Here is a 19,946-nt window from a genome sequence, read left to right as displayed (position 1 = left end):
AGACACAGATCAACACACCTCAGCTGAGAGAGACAGAACGGACCTGGGGCTATCAGCTCACATCTGTCATCCCAGGGCTTAGGAGACTAATGCAGGAGGACTGCTGTGAGTTTGAGGCCACCCTGGGCTATATATACAGTGAGCAGTGAGTTCTACGCCAGCCTGGTGTGTGTGTGTGTGTATGTATGTATGTATGTATATTTCTAGGACAGTCTGGGCTATAGAGTGAGAACCTGTCTTGAAAATAAAAGAAAACAGACAGAACTACAGAACTACAGAGCCACAGAGCCAGAGGAAAAAAGTGTATGTGGCTGGGCAGTGGTGGCACACGCCTTTAATCCCAGCACTTGGGAGGCAGAGGCAGGCGGATTTCTGAGTTCAAGGCCACCCTGGTCTATAGAGTGAGTTCCAGGACAGCCAGGGCTACATGGAGAAACCCTGTCTTGAAAAAACAAACAAACAAACAAACAAAGTGTATGTGTATGTGTGGAGGTGGAGAGAAAGGAACAGAAAACATGAGGGGGAGAGGGGAGACAAAGACGGATCACACAGCAGAGAAAGGCAAATGCATCCATAGACTAAGGCTGAAGGAGGTGTCAAGAACCACACAGACAGGCGATCTAGAGATTCAGGGCCCCTAGACACTCCTGAGAAACCCCAGGGCTTGGGGGAGTCCCAGGAAGGTGGTACTACTGCCTCCTGTCCCCAACACTGAGGGACTGCAGGTGCCTGGCCCCCAGGTACCACAGTCAAGTAAGTCAGCCACTGGCCACCGGAGCTGGTGGGCCCTCCGAGGTGAATGAAGGGCACTGAAGAGGGCAGGGAGGCTGTGAGTGTGGGCGGGGCTGAGGATGCACACTGTAGGGCATCAGGTTAGGTGTGCAAGGGTAGGCACATGAGACTTCGTGCCCGGGGATGATTTGTGAGCCAGGTGGCATGCAGGTGACTGTAAGTATATGCATGTGGATGGGTATGTCTATTTCAAAAACAAGCAAACAAACAAAAAACTTTGCAGTGTTAAGGAAACCAAAGTGACAGGTAGGTTGGTCTCCAAATACCCCAGTAAGCATCCTGAGTGAACAGAGCTGGTCACAAACAAAAGAGGTGGCAAACCTTTGTTTTCTGGGCAGACAGGATGTCCAGGTGTTACAGGGCACCCCACCGCAGCCTAAAGCGACATGCCATTCATCCTCATAGGGAATGACCCCAGACATCAGCTAATTGGCCCCCAACCTCACGAAGAACAAGCCCCTCCCTGGCTGTAGACGTGAAAAGGCATGGTGGGATGGGGTGAAGGGGCTAGGACGCATGGATAGTCAGCCTCCCCTTCCTCTGATCTAGTTTCCATCTCTCTTGCTGCTACAGGCAAGCTGATTTTGTTCTTGCTCCTTGGGAACAAAAAGTGCCACACCCTTGCCATGCTGGGTAGAAAAACAAGCTCTCCTCAACATCCCTTCCCACTCAAGTATCACAGGACATAAAAAAAATGTCCCAATTTTGAGTTAGAGAATGAGGTCAGGAAGCCCAAGGGGGGACTGCTTTTGGTGGCAACTGACAATTTTCATTTCACCTTGAAACTCCTTCCTTGTCTAGACATGTGTGGCCCAAGCCCAGTTTTATGATCACTCTAACAGGGCAAAGGTGTATAGGGAGGGAGTTAACCAAATGGCACTTATGGTCACAGACTCAGCAAGGTCCCCTGTCACCTAAGTGGGGTACGGAACTAGAGCACCACTAGTAGACTACAGAAACAGGTCTCAGTATCTTAAAATTCTAATGGTTTGGGGGCATGGGCCTCTCATCCCAGATGCATGAGAAGCTGAGGCAGGAGAACTGCTTCAAGTTTAAGACCAGCCTGAAAAACTTTGTCAGACCTTGGCCCCCACCAAAAAAACAAAACAAACCCCTCTGGGATATGACTCAGCTGCAGACCACTTGCCTAGCACAGACAAAACCCTGGCTTTAATCCCCAGTAATGAAAAATAACAATAATATATATTTTATAGATCTTGTTAGTGAAATGTCCATTAAGGTTGCACGTATCCCAGGACAACCTCAAACTCTGTATAACACAGGAAGAACTTCCTATGCCCCTGACTCTACCTCCCAAGCTCTGGGATTACAGGCATGTTCCACCATACACCTTATCTGGTTTTGTGCAGTGCCGGGGGGGGGGTGTGCTTGTGCATATTTGGCAAGCACTCTACCAACCGACCTACAACCCTAGCCCCATGGTCCGTAAATTATTTTCTAACTTCCTGCCTTGACGATTATGCCTTTGTGACAACCTGGGAGACCAGGGTGACAATCAGATTTCTCTGCTTCCGGGGAGGTAAGTTTCACACCATTATATCAGTGTAGAGAGATGGCTCCATTCCCACCCCAGGTCCAGCCACCCCTGCCCTTGCTACATTCCTCTGGCCAGGTCGTCTCTGCACCACAAGGGCCAACCATCCAGACACCTGACCTCAGCCTGCTTCCAGCCACAGACCTGTAAAATAGCATCCTAAGCAAGCATTCTATTGACTGAACTGTATCTCCAACCCTGAGACTGTGGTCCCGATGCTCAGTCCCATTGACTCTACTCTTGACAGAAAGCAGCCAGAGAAGACCACTTGAAAGTACCCAGCCTAGGGCCTGTGCTCTGCTCCCCTAGCCTAGATTTTAAGGGTGCTCATGGATTGGCAGGCTTTGGTGGTCACCAGAACTAGAGCCAGGCCTTGAAGCTCTCCCTCCCTCCACTGGAGGGCAGCTCGGACAATCCCCAGGGCAGGATTATTTATCTTCCTGGAAAAATCCAGCCCAGTTTGATCCCAACTTGTGGATTTCTAGAGGCAGGAAGGCAGGGGGTGACACCCACAGGGAATTTTTGCTCAGTTGGGTATCCAAGCCAGAGTTTGTTCCATCTAGGCACAGCCCCAAGTGGGCCCCTGCCGCTCCCCGGATCCTGCCTCACCCCGCAGATGTAAGTCGACACAGCCAGGAGGAGGTGAGGGGTTCTGGACAGCACAGAGATGGGAACCAGCAGGGGGCCCGGGCTGGCAGGGGAGGAGTGAAGGGCATCTCCCTTTCTGGACAAGCTTTAAAAATTTTCCACCCCACCTCCACCCCCTGCAGATCGGCTTTGCTGTCCTACCCAAGAGGGGACACTTAGACCTGTTGAGCCATCACCAGGCGCCAGACACCGTGCTAAACGCTCTTCGCGTGTATTCTTGTTAAGTCCCTGCAGCTACGCTATGAGGTGGGTTCTAACCTTCACCCCATTTTCACATAAGGAAGCAAGTACAGAGGTTGAGGACTCAGTGCTAATCCACCCTGAAGTTTTCCTGTCCTACAGCTCACTGCCTCCCAGCAAGAAGGATCCTCAAAACAGAAAAGATGGTCAGTCGGAAATGAGCAAGGGTCAATGAGATGGCTTAGGTAAAGACGCTTGCTGCCAAGCCTTATGATCTGAGTCCAGTTCCCCAGTGCCCATACACACGGCGGACCTCAAGCACTGACTCTAGCAAGTTGTCCTCTAACCTCCACCCACATTCTGCGGCATGTAGATGTGTCTCACACACACACACACACACACACACTTGAGCATAATACAGGAGGAAGAATTTCCTGACAATGATAGTGTGTGGGAGAGATCATGGAATGAGTGATCTAGTCGGTCATGAAAAAAATCCTCTGCCCTAATTGTCTCTTCAGCCCGCCCAAGGACTTGTGATGTCTCTGGGAGGTTCCTGGAGTCTTGACTGGGACTAGGTAGCAGCATTCTTACCTCCCTCTGTTTCACACACCCCAGGGGTCTTTGCTTTTCTTAAGTGGATCACAAGGTCCCAAGTTGCCTCTCTTTGATGACTCTGGGAGCCTAGCATCACAGCAGAGTTATCTCAGATCATGTCTCCCAGAAATCCTTCTCTGGAGTTCTGGGAGGTAGAGTCACATCCTAGAGCCTAAATCCCACGTAAAGGGCACGGCACAGTCATCCCATGCATGCCTGCCTTCATCCTCAGGACCTGACTCTGAGACACTAGGCAAATGGACTTGCTGATCCTGAGCCCTCTGGATTCTGGCATTTCCTCCCTCTCCACCTCCTCTCTCCACTTATAGCCAAGTGCAAAAGATGCAGAAGACCCAGGGGCACCAGAAAACCCAAGTCCCACGCAGAAAGGCAACAGCTGTCACCTCACTTACCCCCCAGAACAGAAACCCTTCGGTTCACTCCACCACTCCGAATCACGAAGATACTGCCCTGGGACCCACAAAGGGCACTTGGAGTGACGAATCCTCCCTCTCATCTGCTGCCCTTCGGGACACTGTAGTATCTGCTGCCCGTTGCTGCTTTCCCCAGCATCATCCCATAGAGCCAGAGGCTCCCTCCAACTTCCTCAGAGTTTAATCGCACCCGCCTACCGAGCCCGGACAGAGTCTTCTCTGGGCGTCCCCTCTTAGGTTTGAGACGGGCAGGGGACAGGAGAAGGCTCTGCCTTGTCTTCCGAAGCTGCCCTCGAGGTCCTCAGTGTGGACCGGCAAGCGGTGCTTGTCTTACCTGTAGGGAGGAGATGGAGCCGGCGGAGGCCACCTGCTCTAGCCTGGTTTGCAGCGTAAAAGCTCTGGGCTCGCGGGTCGGGGCTGGCGGGCTGGGGGCGGGGACGAGCCTGGAGGGGCGGGGTCTCCAGTCCCACCCCAGTCCTGGAGGTAAGGAGTCCGTATACATTTTGTGGTTGTGAGTAGGGCAGAGAAACAGGGCCACTGGGAGTTCCGGTTTCTTCTATTTCTTTCCTTTCCCTCCTCTCTCAGTTGAAACAGGGTCTTATGTAGCCCAGGCTTACCATGAGCTCTTGGCCCTCCAGCCTCCACCCTCCAAATGCTAAAATTACATACATGCATGTGCCACCCAATCATGCTTGCTCACGCGTGTGCACGCTCTCTTTCCTCCCTCCTCTCTCCCTCCCTTCTCCCTCCCTTCCTTCTTCCTTCCTTTCCTCCTCCTCATCGTTGTCCTCGTCCTCCTCCTCCTCTTCATTTTTTTCCCCAAGGCTAGGAAGGTTGCACTCAGTCCAGGCTTGAACTCAACATGTTTTTTCTCAGCCTCCTAAGTGCCAGGTCCACAGGCAGCGACCACCAACTTGACTCTCTGAGGCTTAGAAAACTGGAGTCCTCCTGACCTTGTACAATTCTGACATCCTGGTCCAGATGTTCACAAGCCTGGCTCCATCAGAAGACACCCCCAGCCCAAAGTAGCTACAAGAACAGATTTGCCTGAGAGGAGGCTCTCACAAAATTGAAGATCCTCCCCTAACCTCTGCCTAAAGGTCAACTCCCAACCCAAGGGTCAGCCATACAAAGACTCAGCCTCTAGAGGGATATTAGGCACCCATCTTTTTCCTCTCTCTTTGCAACACAGGGTCCTCCTCCAAACCCCAAACCCCAAACCCTCAGCTGTCACTGTTTAGCACTGGAGTGACAGGCGTCCAGACTCCGTGAGTCCAGCCACATTCAAGGCCGATTGAGCTTAGCACTTCTTGCCCCGCCCCCTCCTCCCGCAGTCGCTAATTTTATTGACCCGTAAAAGGCACGTTCCTGGCTGAGGGTGGGTGGGGGATTAACTCAGGACACAGTGGGGCATGAACAAGCAGAAAGCACCCCACGAGATGACTCCTGAAGGGACCAAGGACACTCTGAGAAAGATTTACCCTAGCTAAGATGGCTGCCCACAAGAGTGCAAGTGAATTTTTAGCCTTAGCCAGAAAAGACTGGGAGAAGAGAGAATGAATTCTTTTCTATGCACTTTGAGGCAGGGCAAGGATGAAGCAGAAGAGATACAGGTTGGATAACAGGAAGAACTGTCATCCTTCTGTCGAATCTCTGCCCTAACCCTTTCCTCCCCCCTAAAGGTGGCTTGTGCCTGCTGAGCCTCTTACTACAGAAATAGCCCTTTCCCTGAAGAATCAACCTAGATCTTACCTCTATTAAAATCAGAACAAAATAATTAGGCCTCTACGATTCTCCCTATGCCATGCCTACCTGACTGCAGCCCTCAAATGCAGGCTCTCTGGCACTTTCCTCCCCAAGTGAGAAGGGGGCACAATCCCAGGCCGACCTCAAGTTTACTCTGTAGCTAAGGATGGCCTTGAACTTACCTTAGCTATAGTAACTATGTTTTTAAAGATTTATTTTATGCATATGAGTATACCACCATTGCTCTCTTCAGACACCCCAGAAGAGGGCACCAGACCCCATTACAGATGGTTGTGAGCCACCAGGTGGTTGCTGGGATTTGAACTCGGGACCTCCAGAAGAGCAGACAGTGCTCCCTGAGCCTCCTCTCCAGCCCCTTAGCTACAGTTATTATTCATTGTGTGTACATGTGTGTGCTCAAGTGTGTGTGTGTGTATGTATGTATGTGTGTGCATATGTATGTGTGTGTGTGTGCAAGTGTGCATGACTACACTAGGGTGCATGGGAAGAGGTCAGAGGAACAATTTGTTTCCAAACCAAGCTGATCCTGGGGATTGAACCCAGTCAGTCAGGCTTGTAGGCAACACTTCACCCAACAAACAATCTCATCAGAGCATACTCCTGCCTCTACCCCTCTAGTGTTTAGAGTCCAGGTAGGCACTACCCATGTTGGCCTATGCGGTTCTGGGCATCAAGCCCTGGGCTTTGTACATGGTAGGCAAGCACTCTAACAACTGAGCCTCATCTCTAGTCCCAAGGGTAATATTTTAACAGTAAAATTTACTCAAGGGGCTGGAGAGACTGCTCAGTGGTTAAGAGCACTGACTGCTCTTCCAGAGGTCCTGAGTTCAAATCCCAGAAACCACATAGTGACTCACAACCATCTGTCATGGGATCTGATGCCCTCTTCTGGTGTGTCTGAAGACAGTTACAGTGTGCTTACACATAATAATAAATAAAATCTTCAAAAATAAAATAAAATTTACTCACACAGATAAGTGTGCAGGGAGGGGTAGAAGATAGGGCTTACATACAGTGGGAACGAAGACACTTGTGAGGGTGTGTCTATATCTGACTAGGAGGAGGCATAGGCAATTAATGAAGCTTATTTTCCACCGATTACACTTCAAAATAAAAATGGCTACATATTCTCTACCACAATTTTAATTTATGAAGAGCCTCAGTAAAACAAAACAAACCCCACAAGGTCCCTGGGCAAGGGAGAGATGTTGCAGTTCCTAGTACAGCACGGTGTGTCAATTCTCCTGCATCCGTCTTCCAACTCCATCCAATGTGTTTAAGATCTCTGAAGCAGAAGGAAGGGCCCCCTGACCAGAGTGCTATCCAGGGGAAAGAAGATGGCCTGCTGGACTCTCCTGCCCCCTGCAGTTTGGCCTAGGTCCTGCAGCCACAAGGGCTCAGTCCAGAGAGAGATCAGACAGGCTTTGGGTGCAGTCCTGCAGGATGTCGAAGTCGGGTATGGAGAACGGCACCCTGGACCACTTTTTGGCCTGGATCTTCCCGTGAGGGGTCTCCAGGAGCATGCTTCCGACTTTGAGCACCGGCAAGGTCACTGATTTGTAGATCATCTGGAAGCCCCAGACCTGGTGGTGGAATAGATGGAAACATGTGGCTTTCTGCCCTCAAGCTGGACTTCTGTGATGACCAGCCCTGTGTCTACCACCAGAGGCCATCACGCAGTGGGGCTCCCTAAGACAGGACTATAATGAAGTTTTCGGTTTCTTTAAAAAACACAGACATGTGAGAACATTTTAATTTTAATCCCAGGTGTGCGGTATGGGGGGCGGGGGGCTGCTTCGGATTTTCCGCAGCGACTGATTGTGATTTGCTTGGTGCTCTAGCAGGGGCGTGGTTTTGGCGTTTGGAATTCTGGGGACCCTCCAGAGGGATAGAAATGCAAGAGCACATATAGAAGGGCCGGTTAGCCAGTTGGTGGTGGGATGATGTTGGTTTCATCGTGTATAAAGGGATGAAAAGAAGAAATTAGATATCCTGACAGCGAAGATCAAACTGACCCCAGGAACTTGACGCCCCTGACCAACAGGAAGTAGTCTACCGATGTCGCTCCCTTTCCCCTCTATCCTTTTTTCTTTCTACCTAGGACTAGGAGCTTGAAAGGCTGGATAAAGGAGTAGAGAAGGGTGGAAGAAAAAGGAACTGACAAAATAGTAAAAGGTCAAGCCACACAGGACCACAGCACAGACTGCGGGTCTCCCACGGCAGGCATGGCTCCCACCTGGAGTGAAGGCACAGCTAGGTCTCCTTTGCCAAACCAAGGACTGTGGAGTCTGGGGCCGAGGGAACTCTGCCTTGAGCTATAGCCCTTGACTCACCTCCCCACAGTTACTGCATCTGATGGTTCCACCAGGTCTCCAGTCCTTAAAGACCTTGTTAATGACCACAGGGTTCTGGGAGGTGGTATAGTAGATCCTAGAACAGATGGAGTAGACAGATCCCATGCCCTGTAGTCCCTGCCAAGACATCTGGCCTTTCTGCCTGTCGTGATATAGAATTTCCCAGAATTCCCCACTAGTCCTCAGCCTGCCCTGTCCACAGCCTGTTCCTGCATCCAAAGAACATCCTTGGATTCTGACTCCCATCCCTCCCGTCCTTCCTCTCAGGGTAGCGATGCTCCCTCACTTCTGCCTAGACTCATTTCTCATGTTCAAAGCCCACCACCTTCTTTCTCCTACCTAGGTGAAAGGTCTCTCAGATAGAACCAGTGTCAAGAACTTTGGCACTGTGGCCTGCCACACAGGAGGTGTCTAATAAATAGTTACTTAATGAATGTTATGAGCAGAAGTAAAGTGGCCATTTAAGAGGCAGGATGGTAGTGACTCAGGAGAGGGAGAGCTGGAACGTTTAATTTTGTGTGTGTGTGTGTGTGTGTGTGTGCCGCCATGTTACTGTGGAGTTCAGAAGACAATTTTGAGGATCCTCTCTCCTCCTACCATGGGCTGTAGGAATCAAGCACAAGCCATCTGGATTTTGAGACAGGGTCTCTGGTAGCCCAAGATGGCCTCCAACTTGCTATGTACCTGAGGGGTAACCATGACCCAATTGCTGATCCTACTGCCTCTGTCTCCTAAGTGATGGATTCCAGGTATGGACCACAGCCAGGTGCTCAGGATCCAACCCAGGGCTTTGCGTTCTAGATAAGCATTCTACCAATGGAGCTGCATCCCTATACATCCCTAGTTCCCCCCCCCATTCCTAGCTCCCCTCCCCCATTCCTAGCTCCCCTCCCCCATCCCTAGCTCCCCCTCCCTCCCCCTCCCCCCTTTTCTCCTTTTTGATTTTTATTTATTATAGATGAGCACACTGTTGCAGTCTTCAGACACACCAGAAGAGGGTATCAGATCCCATTACAGATGGTTGTAAGCCACCATGTGGTTGCTGGGATTTGAACTCAGGACCTCTGTAAGAACAGTCAGTGCTCTTAACCGCTGAGCCATCTCTCAGCCCTCTTTTTCTTTTTCTTTTCTTTTTTTTTCTTCTTCAAGACAGGGTTTCTCTATATAGCCCTGACCGTCCTAGAACTCACTCTGTAGACCAGGCTGGCCTCAAACTCAGAAATCTACCTGCCTCTGCCTCCCCAGTGCTGGGATTAAAAGCATGTGCCACCACTGCCCGGCTTCCTCTTTTTTGGTCTTCTGTTTGATGTTTATTTGTTTGTTTGTTTAGAGACAGGGTCTCTCTCTGTAGCCCTGGCTATCCTGGAATGAAGATCGGGTGCCTTCTCTATTTGAGTCCAGCCTGGCCTCAAAGCTCTATGTAGCCAAGGGTGGCCCCCTGAGCTCTTACCTCCCAGGTACTGCAACTACAAACATAGGAAGCACCACATCCCACACCTAGCAGCTCCAGATTTTTTTTTTTTTTTTTTTTTTTTTTTTGAGATGGAGGCCTTTCTGCAGCTCTGGCTGACTCTGACTTCCTAGACTCAAATAATTCTCCTCCCTAGCCCATAGACAGGCTGCCTCACCTGACAGTTAAACTTTTCTTCATGAGACTAGATAGGGTCAAGGACTCAGGTCACAGCTAAATTCTTTGTATCCTAAATTCCAGTTCTTTTTCTTTTCTTTTCTTTCTTTTCCTTTTGTCTTCTTTCCTTTTCTCTTCTTTTCCTTTTGTATTTTTGTTTTTTTTGTTTTTGTTCGAGACAGGGTTTCTCTGTATAGCCCTGGCTATCCTGGAACTCACTCTGTAGACCAGGCTAGCCTCGAACTCAGAAATCCGCTTGCCTCTGCCTCCCAAGTGCTGGGATTACAGGTGTTCACCACCACGCCCGGATTCCAGTTCTCTTCTAATCACAGAATGGCTATGAGAGCTTAAGACACTACACCTCTGCTTCCTCACTTGTGGGCTGTGGAGTGGGGCTGGGGACAACACCTGCTTGCTAAAATGCTCTTTAGCTTGCCATACCCAGTAAAAAAACCCTTCCATCTCAGGACAGTGGTGACACATGCCTGTCATCCCAGCACTTAGGAGGCAGAGGCAGACAGATTTCTAAGTTTGAGGCCAGCCTGGTCTACAGAGTGAATTCCAGGACATCCAGGGCTACACAGAGAAACCCTGTCTCCAAAAACCAAAAACCGAAAACCGAAAAAAAAAAAAAAAAAAGTCCTTCCACATGCATCCTGCAAGCCCTCCCGCACGCATCCTACAAGCCTTCCCATGACTCTCACGAGAAGGTGGGGTTCACATTGACGTGGTGGGTGCCCTCCACCTTCCTCAGGTCACTCCCGTAGCCCACGGCCACCATACAGTTGATGCAGAGAAGTTGCACACGCTCTGGTGGGAACTGCCGCTGCTGGCTGTCCCGATGGGCCGCACGTGCTGCTCGCTTAACTAAAGCTGCTAGCTGCAGGTCCTGGATCTGGAGGAGAGGGCAAGGGCGGGGGACAGGACTTGGACATGGGTACCAAGAGCCCCAACCTCAGGAATGCTCCCAGAGTTTTCAAAGACCCTAGATCATCTGTACCCAGACCCAGAAGGGACTTGTTTTTTGAGATAGGCTCTCTCCCTGACTCAGCTAAGCTGGCTGGCCGGCTTACCAGAAACCCACCTTTCTGTCTTCCCAGAGTCAAGATCACAGTAACACATTGCTGTGCCCAGATTTTTACTGGACTGGGAATTCAGGTCCTTGTGCTTGTGTGGCCCTTTACTGACTAAGCTATCTCCTTGCTTCCATTAACTTTGTGTTCGCCCTTTGAAAAATATCATGGGACAGCATTATCCTAAGACAACAGGACTAAAGAAAATGGTTCGGATGCTGCTTCTGAAATTAGTACATCATGTGTCTGGATCTTACCTTCTGCCTGTGTCTTTGTTTCGCTTCTGTCTAGTTCCAGAAAAGGCTCTCACAAATACACAAAGTATCTCTTCCCCCACCCCCAGCCCTATCCCCCAGCACCTTTTGAAAAGACAGACTCTCATATAATTCAGGTTGGCTTCCAGCTTGTTGTTGTAACCATGGATAAGGGCCACACCAGGGACAAGTCCTGTTTCTAAAGTCATACAGAGGACAGTCACTGCCTGCTCTGGCAATATTACCTTGGCTTTGGTCTTTCTCTGCTTGGTATGAAAGTTCCTTGGGTGATCCCAGAGGGGCCCCAGGAGTGTGTGGATGCAGTCAGAGCCTCTGGCTCTCAGAGGCTTCTGTCTAGTTCCAGAAAGGCTCTCACAAATACACAAAGTATCCCTTCCCCCACTCACCTTGGCCTTGAATTCCTCAGGGTCCATTTTCTGTACAGCGGCCACTGCCTTCTCCATCAGGACTTCAAGGGCCTCGTTGGTTAGCTCCCGCTGGATCTCCCGACTGCCCTCTGTAGCCAGGAACGAGTACACACTCTGATCAGCTCGAGCACGACCCCGGGCCTGGGAAGAATGACAAGGGTAGGGGAGACTTGGGCTGGGATCCACATGGGATCCTTGCAGGGCTGCTGAGTGGGGAGGAGGAGTTAAGTGTACCTGGACCATGGAGATCTCATTGGTCAGGAGTCCATAGCGCACCACCACATTGCACTGAGCGATATCCAGTCCCTCCTCTGCCACGCTCGTGGCCACTAGAAGGTTCAGGGTACCATCTCTGAACTCTTGGATCACTTCTTGCTGGTCTTTCTGTTGGAGGGTTGGGGGGGGGGGAAGAAAAGGTTTAGGGAAACCCAGACTCCCCATCTGTCCCAAGGTGATCCCCAAGATCGTGCCAGTCTTTCCTAGAGACCAGCAATCCCTAGGATGTTTTCCCTCCCTCCCTCCCTCCCTCCCTCCCTCCCTCCCTCCCTCCCTCCCTCCCTCCCTCCCTCCCTGCCTTTCTCCCTCCCCTTAAAAGACAGATTTCCCACATATCCCCAGGCTGGTCTTGAACCTGATGTTGTAGACAAGAACCACCTTGACCTTCTGGGTCTATTGCCTCTATTGTTCATCTTCTGAGTGCTGGGAATACTTCACTACCACGCCTGGCTTATAGTTTTGTGCTTTGAGGCAGGTATCTTACTAGCTGAATTATACCTGTAGACCACTTCCCTGGTGACTTCTAAAAGTCCCTGCCTAGCCCCTAATCCTCCATAAGGGCTCCCATATTCCTGATCCTCTGTCCTGAGAAGCCATACTACTTACAGCCTTGGGTCCCTGCTATTCCATCCCCTGGGACTCTCAGGCAGGGGAAAACAAGCAAAAGGGGGTGGAGGGTGGAGAGTGTCTCTCTGTTTAATCCCAGCTCTCTGGTCTCTTGTCTAGGAAGATTCAATCCCTCCTCCCCAGAACCTCCCTGCTATCTCTGTGTTGAGGACCCCCTTCCCCTTTCTCCCCTATGAAATGCCTCCAGCCACAGCCAATCACCTGGGTCATGTGTGTGCTCTGGCCCGTGTTCCCTGCTCCAATCAGCATCTGAGGCTTGATGGTCACAGCCTGTAGGGAAGGTTGCTGCCTAAGCCAGAGCAGGAGGGAGGAAGCCGTCTGGCGGGTCCTGGTGAAGACGATGCCCCGCGTGCGGTCAGGACTCCCGAACTGCTTCAGTAGGATCCCCTCCAGCATTTCCAGCTTCGGGTTCTCAGGACCCTGAGCCGCCAGCTGGGACAGCACACTTTTATGGTCTGAAAACAGCAAAAGGGGCACAGAGCTCAGGCCTGGGTGGACATGGTGCTCACGGGACAGTTGTGGGCAGAGAGGACACCTGATCCTGTTCATTCCCTGAGCTATTATTATTCCCTAAGCACACTTGAAGAACACATTTCCATGTACTCTTAAGGCCAGCCTCGGGCTGGAGAGATGGCTCAGTGCTTAAGAGCACTGACTGTTCTTCTGGCGGTCCTGAGTTTGAATTCCAGCAACCACATGGTGGCTCACAACCATCCGTAAGGAGATCTGATGCCCTCTTCTAGTGCGTCTGAAGATAGCTACAATATACTCACATATAATAAATAAATCTTTAATAAAAAAAAAAGGGAGGGGGCTGAAGAGATGGCTCACTGGTTAAGAGCACTGACTGCTCTTCCGAAGGTCCTGAATTCGAATCCCAGCAACCACATGGTGGCTCACAACCATCCGTAAGGAGATCTGATGGCCTCTTCTGGTGTGTCTGAAAACAGCTACAGTATACTTACATATAATAATAAATAAATCTTTTTTTTTTTTTTTTAAAAAGGCCAGCCTTACAGCAGACATTCAGCACAGAATCCATCTCTCACCAACCCCAGACCAGCAGCCCTCAATACCGCCACTAGGACCTTTGCATCTGTTGTTTTAATTTTTTTAGGCAGGGTCTCATGTAACCCAGGCTAACTTTAAACTCACTTCCTCTTGATTTCACTTCCTAAATCCTAGGACTACAGTTGGGGTGTGGTGGTTAGAACAGGATTGGCCCCCATAGATTCATATGTTTGAATGCTTGGCCCTAGGGAGTGGCACTATTAGTAGGTGCGGCCTCGTCAGAGGAAATGTGTCACTGAGTTGGTGGGCTTTGGGGTCTCCTGTCCTCAGGCTCCACCCAGTGCAGAAGACAGTCTTCTCCCTGCTGCCTTCAGATCAAGATGTAGAACTCTAGGCTCCTCCAGCACCACGCCTGCCTGCACACGGCCATGCTTCCCGCCATGATGGTAATGGACTAAACCTCTGACATTGTGAGCCAGCCCCAGTTAAATGTTTGCCGTTATAAGAGTCACCTTGGTCATGGTGTCTCTTCACAGTTATAAAACCCTAAGACACATGGTCTCTACACTGTATGCTGGGGAAACAACCAGGCCTTTGTATATGCTAGGTAAGTGCTCTAACCACTGAGAGGCAGGCCAGCGTCCCAGCCCACCCTTGAGGGTTTATTTTTTCTCTTTCCTTTTTTTTTTTCTCCCCAGAGACAGGCTTTCTCTGTTGAATAGCCCTGGCTGTTCCGGAACTTACTCTGTAGACCAGGCTGACTTCCAACTTAAAGATCTACTTGCCTCTGTCTCCTGAGCGCTGGGATTAAAGGTGTGTGCCACCACCATCTGATCTTTGAGCTCTCTAAAATGCTCTCTGACGACAACCAGGATAGCTTCAAGCCAGATTTTCCTGGACCACCTCTTTTTTGGGGGGGGGGGGGTAAATGTGTGTAAATATGTTTATGCATGTGTTTGTGTGTGTGTTGAGGGGCATGCCAGGCATCCATAATTCTTAATCTTACTTTTAAATTTTATTTATTTATTTATTTATTTATTTATTTATTTATTTAATTTTTTAAAAGTTTTTTTTTTTTTATTATTTTATGTGAGTACACTGTAGCTGTCTTCAGACTCACCAGAAGAGGGCATCAGATCTCATTACAGATGGTTGTGAGCCACCATGTAGTTGCTGGGATTTGAACTTAGGACCTCTGGAAGAGCAGTCAGTGTTCTTAACCACTGAACCATCTCTCCAGCCCCTAACTTTTTATTTATTATCATGTGTGTGCACGGCATGTGTTCATGGGTCTACACGCCATGGCAGGTGTGGAGAGGGTGTGAGCTGCATTCTTCTCTTCCCCCTTACATGGATTTGAGAGGTCAGAAAGGTTTTATGGCAAGGGCATCTACCCACTGACCATCTAATTTTTTTGAGACATGGTCTCCTATTGAAACCAGAGTCCTCTATTGGCAAGACGAATTGTCTAAGAAGCCCCAGGGATCATGGTGTCCCCAGCACCCTGGTGCTGGAGTGACAGGTTGGCTGCACCTGATTTTTAAGTGGGTTTCTGGGGTTTGAATTCAGGTCCTAGCAGTCATCCTATCGTTGGTGTACACTGTGTGAAGGTGTGCCTCTAAATTTTCAATTGCTAATTCTGTACCAGCAGATTGCTGAATGCTGGCAGGATCTCGGTATTGTTCTTTCTTTCTTTTTTCGTTTGTTTTAAGATTTATATATTTTATGGATATGAGTACATTGTAGCTGCCTTCAGACACACCAGAAGAGGGCATCAGATCCCATTACAGATGGTTGTGAGCTACCATGTGGTTGCTGGGAATTGAACTCAGGACCTCTGGAAGATCAGCCAGTGCTCTTAACCTCTGAGCCATCTCTCCAGGCCTGGTCTTGTTATTTCTAGGGCTCATCTCCAGCCTCGTATTTTATAATTATTCGTTTCTCCTCACTAGCTTAGAGGCAATCTAGAGTTGTATTTGTATTTGATTGGCTGTAATAACAAGCTTTATGGCCAATAGCTGCGAGGAAAGTGGAAGGAGGAACTAGAGGGGGTAGGGAGAGGGGGAGGGAGGAAAGAGAAGTAGGTGTGTGGTAGGGGGGGAGACTGGGAGAAGAGTGAAAAACAAGAGATTCAGTAGTAGACACAGAGGTGAACAGACCAGAGGGGAGCAGAGAGGTAGGGCTAGTCACGCAGTTGGACATAGTGCCGGGATGAATTGGGTTAAGCTAGATAGCTGGCTGGGGGACCACCCTAACTAAAAGGCCTAAGCTTTAAAATATGAAAAAGCAGGGGCTGGAGAGATAACTCAGGAGTTAAGAGCACTTATTGCTCTTCCAGAGATCCTGAGTTCAATCCCAGCACCCACATGGTGGCTCATAACCATCTATAACGGGACCGGATGCCCTCTTCTGGTGCGTCTGAAGACAGCTACAGTGTACTCATATAAATAAAATAAATAATTCTTTAAAAAATAGGTTAAGAAATATCAAAAAGTCCCTGTTTGATTATTTATATCACTGGTGGGTCTGAGAGACTCCTGTTATACCCTTTGTTTTAATAAAATATTTTTGTTGGGGGCTGGCATGGTGGTTCAGAAAGAAAAAGCATTTGCTATTAAGCCTGCAACCTGAGTCCAATCCCTGGCACCCGCGTTAGAAGGAGAAAACAAACTTCTAAAAGCTGTCTTCTGACCTCCACATGGGCTGCTGTGACACATGTACACACATACCAATACACCTCCTCTCCCCAACCAATCAATCATCATCAATAAATGTAATAAGAAATTAAAATATCCCTGTTAATAACCTGATTCAGTTGTATTTGTTGCAAACTGTCACACTGGAGGAAACAAGTTTGCCATACTAGCAGCCTTGGGTTTAGTTAGGAAAATAGAGCCCCAAGAACCTCCCTGGGTCCTGGCAGCCACCCAGCTACAAATGACCTTAAGCTCTCAAACTGTTCAAACTGTTCAAACTGTTGTGCCTCACCATCAAACTGTTCAAACTGTTGTGCCTCACCATCAAACAGCTCCAGCAGCCAGCGTTCAGCATGCACCATCTGTGTTTTTGTGGCGTGTTCTCTGTCGTAGAAATCTTGCAACATGTCAAGAGCGTCCCATGCACGGACAGTATCGTGGATAAATAGAGCATCATTGTAGCGCCGCAAATGTAGCGCATACACCCGCTGTTCCTGGAGGCCAGCCTGCGCCGCTGCGGGAAAGAGGTGTGGGGTCAATTTGGAGGCTCTTCCAACCCTAAAAGTTCCACCCAGTCAGGTCCTACCTCGAGTGTAGAAACCCCGCCCCTAAAGGCCCCACCTAGACAGGCTTGCAAGCTGCCCCTCTCACCGTCCTTGCACAGTTGTACCACTTGCTGCTCATACATCTGGGTTCCAAATTGCTGCTTCAGGTCAGGCATCTCTAGTTGTTGGTGGATTTGACTCATAAGCTTTTTTAGCAAGTCTCCAAAAGGATCCTGAGCAAGAAGGAGTGAGGGACTGTGGGATGAGGGTACTCCCAGACTCAGGGGAGGGTGAGGGATTGTGTAGGATTCAGTGCACTTCCTTGAGAGTGAGAACTTCAAAGTTCTGGGTATGAAGCATCCTGGCTGGAGACAGGGATCAGATGCAGCTTTATTGTCTAACCTATGATTATACCTTTGCCTTGTGGCCTGGGCACAGTGATGCGGAGAACCCCGGGTCAGCCCTGTCATTACAGACATCAGTGAGTGTCACTACTAAGGAAGAGAGTCAGTCCAGCTTCGACAGCTCGAACAGTCTGAACAGTCGGCTATGGACTTGGGCTGCGGGTGCCTCGGCGTACAGAAAAGGCAGGTTGGAGCACCAGAGGCACAGGCAAGGGGCCTGACATGACAAGATCTGGGGAAGGTAGAGTCGGGGTCCATGCCCAGGTGCTCCCACTTGGCACCAGACGGAGAGCCTGCCCTGTGACCCCTTACACACCTGTGCGCGCCTCTGGCAGAGGTCATACCGCTTGCAGGGCTTCGGGTTATGCTCCAGCAGCTGGGAGCGGCAATCCTTTGGTGACATGATGCGCCATGTATCCAAATTCGCACAGAGCTAGAGGCAACAGAAAGGCATCACGGAAAGGGGAGTCAGGCAGAATTTGAGGGAGGTGGGTTCCTGGCTAAGGACAGGAAAAGTCTGAGGCAGAGCCACTGGAAGTTGGGATTCATTTCAATAAGTCTAAAGTGTGTCCTGTGGGTGACTAATATTTTGGCATTGACAAGAGAGAGGAACTTAGATTCAAATGACCATGAAGAAACGATTGAAAATCAGCAAAATCCGGGCAGTGGTGACACAGGCATTTAATCCCAGCACTTGGGAGGCAGAGGCAGGCAGATTTCTGAGTTCAAGGCCAGCCTGGTCTACAGAGTAAGTGACAGGACAGCCTGGGCTATACAGAGAAACCCTGTCTCAAAAAAAAAAAAAAAAAAAAAAGGAAAAAGAGAAAGAAAGAAAGAAAGAAAGAATGAACGAAAGAAAGAAAATCAATCAGGAAAGAGGGCTGGAGAGATGACTCTGAGGTTAAGAGCACTGGTTGCTCTTCCAGAGGTCCTGAGTTCAATTCTCAGCAACCACATGATGGTTCATGACCATCTATAATGAGATCTGGTGCCCTCTTCTGGCCTGTAGGTATACATGCAGGCAGAACGCTGGACACATAATAAATCTTTAAAGAAAGAAAGAAAAAAAAGTAGTTCCCATTTTCATAGTTCCCTGTTCAAACAGCTTCCAGTTTGCAATATGAATAAACTCTGAAAATAATTAAATAATTAAAACTAGCTCTATGACAGAGTAGTGGGGATGGCCAGGGAAACTGTGACAATGACAGGGCTGTTTATTGAATGGTGAAAAGGAATCTGATGGCGATTCAAAAGCAAGGGCATTCCAGGCAAAGGGAACGGTAAGTTCAAAGGGTCCCACAAACCTCCTATGCTCAGGGTAGTGAAGAGACCAGTGTAGCCACGGTATGAAGGGTGGGTTTGGCAGGACTGGGAGGCAGGACAAGCAAGGATCTATGGTGGGAGGGAGCAGGGCTCAGCTGACCTGTAGAATGTGGTCAATGGCCCCTTGGAGCTTGGTGGCCCCGCCAGTGCCTGGGGAGGCTGTGAGACCCAGGACCTGCGGAAGGGGCTTCGCCTTCTTCAGCTTCTGTTCTAGGTACCGGCTCAAGATGGTGTTGTAGACGGTGTCCTTGTGGGTGTGGTGACACTCGTCCACCACAAGCAGCGAGAACTCTGGAGGCACACGAGACACAGCTGTAAGCTGCAGCTGGCACGTCTTCCTCCCAGCACTTCTGTGAAGTCCCCATTCTTGTCTGAAGACTTCTTCTTTCCCTTCCCTACTTTGGGCTGGGTCCCAGACAAGGAGCAGGCAGGAATGATTTATCTTCAATTTACAGATTAGGAAACTGAGGCTCGGCTGGAGGAACGGGGCTTATTTGCCACGGAGCACGTCCTGTAGCCAGGTTATGGCATGTTCCTTACCTGTGAGGTCTACATGCTCATCCTCCTCAGCGCTGTTCAGTGCTAGCTGCAACAACTCTGCTGTACAGATGAGCAGGTCATGGCTCCGAGCCATCAGGCCAAAGCCGGCTCGAGATCCCATGTCCCCACTCAAGGTTGTTATGGTCCACTGTTTATCCAACATGCGCCTGAACTCCTCAGCATGCTGGTTCACCAGGTGCACCTGGGAGTGAAGAGAACCTGGATTGGGGGTGGGGGTGGGAAATGGCAGTTGTTGGGAGTTGGGGTGGGGGGGGAAGCTGGGAGGAGCAGGGTGGCAGGACATGGCTTGGGACTCAGCCATCTCCTGAACCAAGGTGAGAAGACCTGGCAGAGCTGTAGTCTAGGAGACATGAGCTAAGAAACCCCACTTTGAGAAGGGCAGGCCACTCACCCTATTAACCAGTACCACCACCTTGCCTCTGTCTACTGTCTCTAGATGCCTCTTGGCCACAAAGGCCGCTGCCCGGGTCTTCCCAGCACCTGTGGGCAGCCATATGATGATATTCTTGCCCTCCAGAGCAGGTAAGATCACTTCCCACTGGTAGGGTCGCAGCTCCATTCTGGAATGGCAGAGGATCAGAACATGTACCCTCCTCTTCCTCCTGGCCAGCCCAATCAGCTGCAGAGGCTGTTCTTAGCCAAGAACTCATAGATACCTACCTGGAACCTGCACTGGCCAGGATTAGGATGGGGTCTGGAAAAAGAGCAGCAGACTAGCCTGGTCTCTGCTGAGGTTTCTGGAGCCCTGGAGAGCCGGGGCTGGCAGCTCAGTGAATAGAAATGAAACTGAAACA

The 19,946-nt window shown here is 49.9% G+C and overlaps 1 protein-coding gene across 4 annotated transcripts; it reads right to left on the bottom strand.

The window, feature by feature from the left end:
* Window positions 1-7,100: 7,100 nt before the first annotated feature.
* On the bottom strand, window positions 7,101-19,923 carry Dhx58 (DExH-box helicase 58). Of its 4 annotated transcripts, none has more exons than XM_052194618.1 (13): window positions 19,813-19,922; window positions 19,544-19,712; window positions 19,132-19,333; window positions 18,692-18,882; window positions 17,585-17,701; window positions 16,971-17,097; window positions 16,642-16,833; window positions 12,814-13,067; window positions 11,944-12,093; window positions 11,689-11,850; window positions 10,659-10,849; window positions 8,307-8,403; window positions 7,101-7,556 (listed from the first exon to the last, which is right to left on the bottom strand). In XM_052194618.1, exons 2-13 carry the CDS (start codon window positions 19,709-19,711, stop codon window positions 7,371-7,373), a joined length of 2,037 nt encoding a protein of 678 aa, XP_052050578.1. In that variant the 5' UTR covers window position 19,712; window positions 19,813-19,922; the 3' UTR covers window positions 7,101-7,370. The 4 variants fall into 4 exon arrangements, with proteins under 4 accessions (XP_052050578.1, XP_052050580.1, XP_052050579.1 ...); XM_052194620.1 differs by having other exon boundaries at window positions 19,132-19,350; window positions 19,544-19,632; window positions 19,813-19,910; XM_052194619.1 differs by having other exon boundaries at window positions 19,544-19,632; window positions 19,813-19,910.
* Between the last annotated feature and the right edge of the window lie 23 nt (window positions 19,924-19,946).

This window comes from Apodemus sylvaticus, chromosome 10 (assembly GCF_947179515.1).
Source record: "Apodemus sylvaticus chromosome 10, mApoSyl1.1, whole genome shotgun sequence".
In the NCBI taxonomy this organism is placed as follows: domain Eukaryota; kingdom Metazoa; phylum Chordata; class Mammalia; order Rodentia; family Muridae; genus Apodemus; species Apodemus sylvaticus.
The sequence above is the reverse complement of the archived record's forward strand: the minus strand, read 5'-3'. Positions and strand labels throughout refer to the sequence as shown.

Bases quoted from the DNA above. Each gene is read 5' to 3' on its own strand.
- Dhx58 (XM_052194618.1), bottom strand. From the start codon at position 19,711: ATGGAGCTGCGACCCTACCAGTGGGAAGTGATCTTACCTGCTCTGGAG. The intron at 18,883-19,131 runs GTAAGGAACATG...GTGTGCCTCCAG, and splicing joins TGAGCATGTAGACCTCACAG to AGTTCTCGCTGCTTGTGGTG. The intron at 10,850-11,688 runs GTGAGTGGGGGA...CCTCTCCTCCAG, and splicing joins CTGAGGAATTCAAGGCCAAG to ATCCAGGACCTGCAGCTAGC.